The sequence below is a fragment of the Protobothrops mucrosquamatus genome, unplaced genomic scaffold (assembly GCF_001527695.2).
Source record: "Protobothrops mucrosquamatus isolate PMUCROS unplaced genomic scaffold, P.Mucros_1.0 scaffold687, whole genome shotgun sequence".
Taxonomy (NCBI): domain Eukaryota; kingdom Metazoa; phylum Chordata; class Lepidosauria; order Squamata; family Viperidae; genus Protobothrops; species Protobothrops mucrosquamatus.
This window is the reverse complement of record NW_015386973.1, coordinates 387,796-398,011: the sequence shown is the minus strand read 5'-3', so window position 1 is coordinate 398,011 and position 10,216 is coordinate 387,796. Positions and strand designations below refer to the sequence as shown.

At 34.8% G+C, this 10,216-nt stretch overlaps 1 protein-coding gene across 1 annotated transcript in view; it reads right to left on the bottom strand.

The window, feature by feature from the left end:
• The window catches only part of ANO4 (anoctamin 4), a 96,907-nt gene extending 90,727 nt beyond the window's left edge, over positions 1-6,180 (bottom strand). Inside the window, exons 1-3 of the mRNA XM_015818161.1 lie at positions 6,063-6,180; positions 4,187-4,264; positions 1,347-1,580 (exon numbers count right to left, since the gene is read on the bottom strand). Coding sequence (XP_015673647.1) covers positions 1,347-1,580; positions 4,187-4,264; positions 6,063-6,180 — 430 coding nt within the window. The remainder of the gene's footprint in view (positions 1-1,346; positions 1,581-4,186; positions 4,265-6,062) is intronic.
• Positions 6,181-10,216: the final 4,036 nt, after the last annotated feature.

The following is a 10,216-nucleotide window of genomic DNA, read 5'->3' as shown; positions in this document are numbered from 1 at the left end:
AGAGGTGATGACCTCCCCTTTCCAACATGTATTCAAGTGTAGGTGAACAGTCTTCTATCTTAGACATTTTAATTTGGATTCCTGTGCATGGAACAAGAAAATGTTTAGCCATTTATTCATAATTAAAACATTATTTTGGAATTTTTACATTTACCATAGTTATATAGCTATTTCATGTTTTCATTAGTTGTTCTAATAAGAAATAATAAGCTAACAGATTGAATATTATAATCATCAAATTCAGAACATGTCTCAACAAATCTTAGCACCTTCAGAAAACTTATCTGGTAAGATGAAATCTGTCCATAGATTTGCATCCCTTTTTGCCCTTAAAGACAGAAAATACCAGGAGGTCAGGCTGCACAAGGTCTCAAGGCTAGTTCCCCACTTAATCCCCCCTGCTTGCCTGGCTGGGAGTTTTCCAACATCTAGTTCCTTTTGGTTTAGGATAATTGTTTCTTTAAATGAAAATTCATGAATAAAAGAAACTCGGTATAAACAAGTGTCTGTTTAGAATCAATTATTCTACTTCAGTGGGCTGTATTTTCACATTTTATAATATACTTTTTCTTTAGACACACGTACAAGTATAAGATTTAGGACCTTACAGAGCACTCTGCAATGCTTACAAATTTCATTTCAATATCTTAAAAAAATGTTTGTTGCAAATCCCAACAACTAAGTGCTGATAGCAGAATTCCAAGAGAGAAATGCATCTAGAAAAGTATTTTTATCCTTTTTCTCCATTACGCACTGCCTCGATCACAACAGACTAATCTGTCCTGCTTTGCTTTTCTGTCCAAATCATGAAGCATTTCCTGCTTGATGACTTTCATTCTCTATTATTCCCCTTCTTTTTTTCTTTCTCTTTGATATTGACAATGCCTCAAAATTATCTTAACCATTGTCCGTTCTTTGCAAAACTCTCGTTTTCCAATAATGATTACCCTACAATTTATTGACCAATTTTCATGCAGGATACAATTTAGGAAGTGGCTCTGATCAATGATGTGCAATCTTTTGTGGGTCAAGGACCGTGCTTGTCCTTTAGAAGCATGTTAGCAATGGTACTCTAAACAATGGATGGGATAGGAGAAAAGGTAAGTTTGATTTAATTAAAATTGAGGTGCAATTAAATATCACTAATTATATCTGGTTATTTAATAATTTTCTTTTTCTGTAATATAACAATTCTCTGTATTTTTTGGGAGAGACCTAGGAAACTATGCTCAAAATTTTAAAGTTCATATATGAGACATCAGATTATATACTTATTCCATATACTTTAAACCACGAACCCCAATGTCAACATAAAAGCTATGATTCCTTTCCCCAAATCCTTTTACCTGTGAGGTTTTCATTAAGCGAATCCTGACTGCTGCTGTCACTGCAAGAAGGCAATGGAGTGACAGAAAGTGAAGCTGGGCAGGACAAAGGAGCAGATAAGTTGGTCTGTGGGACATAATACTGACATGTGCCAGCATCTTCATAGAAAGGGAAAGGGAGAGGATGGAAAGCTTGAGAGCAGGGATTTTTCCAATGAGAAAGTCCAATTGAGAACTGGCCAGAAGCATCAAAACCTGAAAATAAGCAAAGCATGCATTAATATAAGAAGAGCCTTACTGGATGACAGGCCTTTGACAGAATATTATCTTTGAAAGACTAACAGATTTGGGGATAGGGAAGAATTCACCACTCTCTGCTGTTTAGAAAGACATTTGGAGATTTATAACCTTTATTATTTTTACAAATAAGTCAAGGTGACAAACATATCTAATATTCCTTCCTTCTCCTATTTTCCCCACCACAGCCCTGTGAAGTGAGTTGGACTGAGAGAAAGTGCCTGGCCCAAGGTCACCCAGCTGGCTTTCATGGTTAAAGCAACATTAGAACTCATGGTCTCCTGCTTAATCACAAGACCAAACTGGCTCTAATAAAATAACTATTTGGTCGTATTTAAAATTGTTTATTTGTCCTTAGAACATGCATAGACGATATGTCCCCTTTTCTATGTTCACTTCCAGATTTGCTCCAGGGTAAAAGAAAATGAGATAAATTCTTGCTGAGTGAACAGAAATCTGCACATGACATTAAATCCAGCCTGGAGCATCTTTATAAGTGTGCCTAGTAACTAAATTTTTTTAAAGCTAGTCATGTTTACAATAATTCCGTTTGAATCCAGTTATACAAAGCAATTTCAGAATGTATAAACTCATGACCAAGTTATGCAAATATGTGTACAGAGTCTAAGAAACAATAGAATCTTGTTTCCTACAACCCTGAAGATTAGGTTTTGGAATTCCTTTTCAAATGTGTAAATATTGTTTTTCAAAAGTTCTAACAAGCTGGTTATAATAATTTTAATCTTATCATGACACTGTCACTAAAATAAATCTTTAGCAGTATATAGAAACTTGGTTATTTGGCTCCTATATAGATGATCCTCAACTTATGACTGGTTTTCTAGTGACTGTTCAATGTTCCAACAGACTTCCACAGAGCTACTTACAACTGAGATTTGAAGTTTTGACAGCCAGGTCCCTCCAGCAATTATGTGATTAGATTGGATGCTGAGCAACCAGCCCACATTTATTATAATAATAATAATAATAATAATAATAATAATAATAATAATAATAATAATAATAATAATAATAATAATAATAATAATAATAATAATAATAATAATAATAATAATAATAAAAAAGAAGAAGTTGGAAGGGACCTTGGAGGTCATCGAGTCCAACCCCCTGCCCAGGCAGGAACCCTACACCATTTCAGACAAACGGCTGTCCAGTCTCTTCTTAAAAACTTCCAGTGTTGGAGCATTCACCACTTCTGGAGGCAGGTTGTTCCATTGGTTAATTGTTCTAACTGTCAGGAAGTTTCTCCTTAGTTCTAGGTTGCTTTTCTCCTTGATCAGTTTCCACCCATTGCTTCTGATTGTGATTTAGGATGGTTTTTTATGCCAGAAACTGGCATTTACTTTTAATTTCCGGCAAAAAAACCATCCATTGTTGAAGGTGGATTTTCTTAATAACCACTGTGTTCGCTTTACAACTGCCACATTTGCTTAAGGATCACAACAGAAAAGATAATAAAGTTGGGCACAATCACATGGTGACTCACGTAATGACCAACACAACTTAATTCCAGGTTCAACTATAGTCATAAATTGAGGATTACCTATAGTGCAAGCACAGGCAGGAGCAGTTATCATTAAAGTTGTAAAATGAACAGAATAAAATTCCTTATAAAAGAGAAAATAGGCTAAGATGATCCAGTTCTTAAAGATTTGAGATTAAATATGCGTATTAATAGAGTCTTGATTAGATTCTCCCCCAAGCTTTATTGTTGCAAATATTCACCATATAAAGCAACCTTCTGCCTCAGATTCTACTAGAAGCTCTTTCTTTGAACTGGTTAATTAAAAGAAATGTTTGTTGGCTTCCTACTGTTCGCCCCAATCACCTAAACCACCCATGTTTTCTTTCTTAAGGGTCTTTTTATATCACACTGGAATGTTTGCACTTTCTTTATCAATTAACAGTCTTTTGCTGGTTTTCTAGACAGAGCAAGCATGCCTTAGTGTTTGGCTGATTCCTATTTACAGGTATTGGTCATATAAGACATTTGACCAATGGTGCCAAAGATCTTAAACTTGATATTAAATCACTGAATTTCCACAGTATTGTGAGAAAGGATTTCTGAATCTCCACAATGGACAACATGGGCTGAATTAGGTAGGATTACCCATTGCTGCTCTGCATAAACCTCATCATCAGTTAGAACTATTGATCTCATAATCAACCTGAATTGTAATATATTATGTATCTGGTTCCTGCCTAAACCCAAAAGACCTAATTCAGCTGATTAATAGTTTTCCTTGAGCTACAGTCACCCTCTCATAACAAATGTTAACTATAAGAATTGCAACTGTTTTAGGCTTAATACAGGAAATCAAATCCAAGCTTTGGAAGAAAAATTACAGTGTAGCAGCTCTCCAAATTCATTTACCTATTTATGTTCTTTATACAATTTTTATAGAATATAAATACATATTATTTTGTTGCAAAACTTGTGCATAAGGTTATTACAATATCTACTGTAAATTAGTGGAATCACAAGTGTCAACATTAATTTTTCTATAAACTAAAGGGAAAATATAGTGTATTCAGTTTCTTACCTACTGTAATTTGGCTGATGCAACTATGGTAGCTGGTTCCAACAGAAAGACTGCTGCTGCCATGAGAAATATTATTATCTAAAATAAAAATGCAGGAGAATGTATTCATATATATATATGTATATATGTATATATATACATACATACATATATGTATGTATACATATATATGTATGTATATATATATGTATGTATGTATGTATNTATATATATATATATATATATATATATATATATATATATATATAACCGTACATAAACCCAAATAAATACACATAAATATGCATATAGATACAATACAGTGGTTGTAACTAAAACCTTGTGAGTATTTGAGTCTTACATTTTGCTACAAATCCTCTTTGGACTGGACATTTAGACATTATAATAAAGAGGAAATGCATGACCAAAAAAGGGACAAAGATGGACAAACCTATTGGTTGAAATGCATGTATGCTAATGGAATATATATATGCAAATATATTTTTTTCTGTAGTTAATATAGTTAATCTCAGCATAGTGGGCTACTCTATTCTACAACAGCTCTTTAAAAAGACTACCTTCGTTTTGGATCCTTGGCCATCCTTATGACCATTTGTATGCTTACATGAGTACTTTCCCCTTTAAATAATGGAATTATGATGATGACAACCCAACTTAGATAGTATGCTTATGGATATGTATGGATGCCTACTATCTGCTTTGGAATGAAGGTTCTGATTTGGACTAATGCACTTCAACCATTTCTGTAATTAATTATATTACTGAGTAATTTGTTCAGAAATCCATTTGTGAAAGGAAAATACTTTAAAATGTAGGGATCAAACTCAACTTTTGCTATAATTAGTCTCTATTTGCTTTTAATGATTATTAACTATTTGTTTTTCTACTGATGAGAATCTCATCTTAAATAGCATCTCATGGATCTAGCACTCATAAAATAATGTGCCAACATTTATATGCCAGAAAGAAAAACAACAATTAATAAAACCTTGAATTGTGGAAAAGCTACTCTTCCTTTACTATGCAGTATACAAACATACTTTTCAATTCTTCCAAATGGATGGTATGTTTAGTCTATTAGTGGCACTAATGTTTATAAATTAATGGTTTTGACTTTTTAAAAAAGTATGCCTTCTTTGCAAATAAAAGATCAAGTGATACCCCCAAGTTTTAAACAGTAGTAGATAAAATATGATAGATGTTTGCTCTGAATTTTAAGATTAACTTTTAACAGTACTAGTACAGAGACCAAAATAGAAGCATGAGCCCCCAAATGCACATTTGCAAAATGTGCCTCTCTGTATTTACTCTGAAATAAATTCAGTTCCATCCATAACTACTGTGTTAATATGTATAAAAGTTGAGCCTAAATTATTCTTTCTGGAATGCTCACATTCAGTTCTAGCATTTCACTGTATCTGAAACCAAAATTCTGTAAAAATTGTCTTAAAAGTACAATGAAGCATTTTCTCTTCACCCAACAAAAGTGAGTCTATCTTAGACATTCAATGGCTGCATTCACATAACACACTTACCTCATAGTTAGCAAGTCATTTAATTTCCTATTTTAACCTAATTTTCTGTGGTCGCTCTACACAGTGAACTCACAGTAAACTGGGTGCATAAACATGCTAGGCTAAAATGTGACTGGCTATATAGTAATACCATGTTTCATATGAATATATCCATACAGCCTTGGGACTCAGTAAATAAAAAGCAAGATGACTTTCCATAATGCTTCTTCCTACAGAAGCAATGAAACTGGACACCTAATACTTCGTTGCATACAGAGTAAGATACCATAATAATCCCATATTTTTATACAAATATAAGCACTGCTAATGGTATATATATATATTAGTAAGAGATGTTTTACCGTATTCAGGAAGAGAGCCTATTCTGCTGCCTTTCTCGATGGTGTTATTGACAGGGGTACATAATATAGTCAAATCTTTCAGTGATGTTTGCAGTTCTGCTTTCTGAATAGCTCCCATTTTGCAGCAGATCTGATTCCTTGTGCATCTGCTTGGTTGAAGTCTTCTCTGCAAGTTCCCTTCTGCTTCTGAAAGTGGCAATGTACAGAGGGCCCACATTCTAAGCCAGGAACCCCCTCACTGTTGAAGCAACTGGAAGTTGTTCTTCCTCCAGCATGTTAGCTAACACATGGGCTGATTTTATCCCACATGCTGCTACTGCTGCTGCTATTCTGAAACTGACACTAGGGTGGATTCATTTTTGTAAAGTTCTTCGGAATGCTCATTTCTACCTAGGGGAAACAGAAATAGCAGACTTTTAGCTGCTTCAGCTACATAGATATATAAAAGACAATTAGGAAAGAAATGTAATCCTTAAGCAATATTCCCAATGTAAAATTTGCCCTTAGACCATTTTTATAGACAGAATAAACACAGACTTGAATAATAAATCCAGCACAAAGCTCAGTGAGCCAAATAAGGTGATTTCTTGATAAGGACATGATTTATTAAGTTTCTTTAAATGTGGATTACAGAATAAATGCCTAGGTTTACCCAACATGCTAAACCATAAACCATGGTTTATAAATCACAATTAGTAAGGTCACATAACACACTAAGCCAAAACCTAACAAGCTGCAGTATACTCTGGTTTAGCATAAAGTGTAAATTCAGCCATAGTATTACTATATCCAATTTTTTTTCCTATGCAAAAAGAAAAATGATGATGCTATGGATTAGAAACAAGATTTGTCTGCAAGATGATCACTACAGAGTATCCATGTAGAGCTCTCTATTGTAAACACAGGTTTTCACAAAGGTTAGAAGTAGCAGGGTAGCTTTATCACAACAAAGGTTCATCAAGGAAAAAGGTCTACGCTAACTAAAGGAATAAGATATCTATTTATGTGTTCATTTATTTTTAAGGTATTCAAAGTGCTGGCTTTAGGTGATGCCTTATTTTTGTCAAGTTTATTTTAACCATTTATATGCCAATCTTCAGCATTCAGAGTTTCTATTTAAAGCTTTAAAAGAAAATATCAAAGTACAAGCTCAAGCAACAAAGATGATTAGGGGACTGAAGGCTAAAACATATAAGGAACGGTTGCTGGAATTGGGTATGTCTAGTTTAATGAAGAGAAGGATGAGGGGGGACATGATAGTAGTGTTCCAATATCTCAGGGGCTGCTACAAAGAAGAGGGAGTCAAGCTATTCTCCAAAGCGCCTGAAGGCAGGACAAGAAGCAACAGATGGAAACTAATCAAGCAGAGAAGCAAACTAGAACTAAGGAGAAACTTCCTAACAGTTAGAACAATTAACCAGTGGAACAACCTGCCTCCAGAAGCGGTGAATGCTCCAACACTGGAAGTTTTTAAGAAGAAACTGGACAACCATTTGTCTGAAATGGTATAGGGTTTCCTGCCTGAGCAGGGGATTGGACTAGATGACCTCCAAGATCCCTTCCAACTTTTATTATTATTATTATTATTATTATTATTATTATTATTATTATTATTATTATTATTATTATTATTATTATTATTATGCAAATAAGAGAAAAAATCCCACTGAAAAAATGAAAAATAAAAATGGCAACATATATGACTATTATTAATAGCTCTGTTACAATATTTACAGAAGGCTGCTTTTCAGAATCCTAGCAATATTATAGCCTTCTACAATATAATGATATGAATAATGATACTGTCCTAAATAGAATGCTGAATGAGCTAAGCAGTAGCAAATGGATCCCATGCGGCTGTGTATAAACTGCAATATTGCAATATTGTTAGCATATGTACTTGGAAAAAAGTACTCATCCCTAGATGGCTACTATTTCAAGCAATTTTACGACAGGAGATTCCACAGATCCCTAAAACTCTGTATTATACCTTGCGCAAGGTTAATATACTTGGAACTATGATTATTCATTTCAGTCAACCATTCCAATCACATCTGATGCAATCATACATGCTTACTTTCAAATACAGTAAAATATTTTCCTAGGGTGGCTCTTAACTAAATAATGAGATTTCTAATCATAAATGCTTATTTGTGTATTTTTTGGTAAAGGAGATTTTTCATTGGCCAAACATCAGACCTCAATCTTATCTAGTATTCTTTTAAACTTCTGTTTTATTATACATCAAAACAGACATTGCCATGAGCATGAAGGAAATGTTTCACTTTTATTATGTTAACATAAAGGCTGAAACATCCATGTGGGGTGTGGGGTCAACAGTGCGTGCCAACTGTGGGCATGACAAATAATCAAAAGCCCATTCTCTTTTGCATATATGCAGTGGCGTAGCGTGGGTTGTCAGCACCCGGGGCAAGGCAAGTAATTTGCGCCCCCCCTCCACAGTGGGTGGCGACCCGGCGGCTCGGATCGGATTCGCACAGGCAGGGGCAGAGAGCTGCGAGTGCGAGCGCGCCCCCCCAGATGTTGCACCCGGTGCGGCCGGCCCCCCTGCACCCCCCACGCTACGCCTCTGCATATATGTGATATATTTTAAAAGGGGGTAGACGTTTGATCTTCTGCTTATCCTTGTTAGTTTGACACTCTTGACCAACCTATGGATGCCCCTGGATAAAGCTATAGTCTTCTGCAACTCACATCTGACTCCCACTATTTGGACATGTTGCTCTCTTATGAGAGAACAGAAGCAGCAACTAGTTTTTATCTCACTTGGATCAGCTAAAGCTGGCTAAGTGCTGCTGTTTGTTTTGAGCCTATCTCAACTGTTTGGGCAGCTGTATCCAGGGAGTACTCTTTTTCCCCAAGAACTGGGGGAAAGTAACTATGAATATTTCAGCCCCAACCTGGGACTTAGCAAAACACAGTACATGTTTGTTTTGTGTAGTTTGCATCAATTAAAAAAAACCTGGAAAGCTTAAAAAAAACACTGGAGCATGAAAAAGTGCCTGTCTAATGAACTGAACATTAAAAAAAAAAATCCCAGAAAATTTTGGAAGAAAGTCAACAAGATTAATTTTCTTTCCCCCTCTCCCCAATACATCTTCTTCATTTTGGGTGAATAAATAGGTCACAGATGTTTCAACACTCCACACAGATATGCATTCTGCTGTGAAATAGAAAAGGGATGAAAAATATCCAAGTCCACTTAGATACATTTAATATAATAAAAAATACCAAAGCACTTTTTGATCATACCCTTCTCAGGCACACTGTCGCTGTACATATCTACAATGGGCATTCATGGAGGATACTTTACTACTTCTTTTTTAAAGCAATTATCCAATAGTCTAATTTTCTAAATAAAAAATGTTTATTCCATAGCTCCTCCTTTGATGCTCCATACAATCATATTAATTGATATGATTCCTTTTGCTTCAAGGAGCAGCCTGTTGCTATCAGAGCAAACCACCTGAGAATGACTGATCTTGAATTAGAGCCCTGGAAAACCAGCGTAAGAGACAAACCAAAGAAAATCAACCTTTATACTTGGCTTAGAGAACCAGCATTCCCTTCTTGTCCAATTAGTTCAATACTGTAGGTCACCTTTTACAATTTACTCTCTCACAGAATTGTTATATAGATAAAATGGTAGGTTCAATCAAACATATTGTCTCAAATTTGTAAGAGAAAATAAAATAAACAATGATCTGCATGTAGAACTTCCATGAGCAGAAATACACACATGGAGCATACAATATCAATTGGAGAGAAGAAAATCTTCACTACTTGCATCTTGTCCTTTTGCCCCTTTGCTCCTCTGCTCAAGAGGAAATTTGATTGACTCCAGGGATCTTAGTCCTGAAATATTCCTAGTTACTTTTTATCAACTTTTGGGGAAAAGAAGAAGTCATTGGTTATAGCAGCCAAAATTTCTAAATGTAAAACATTAGTGGTTTCATGCAACACTAGTGAACAAATTATTGATAAAGAGCAGAATGGAATTACAGAAATCATGCAACAAACATTGCTTAGGTTTATAATAGATATATTTAAGTTATATAATTTATAATAATACTTTCCTTATTATCCTTCTGATTGATATAAAAGCACATCAGGGACTGTTACTATTCTGTTTC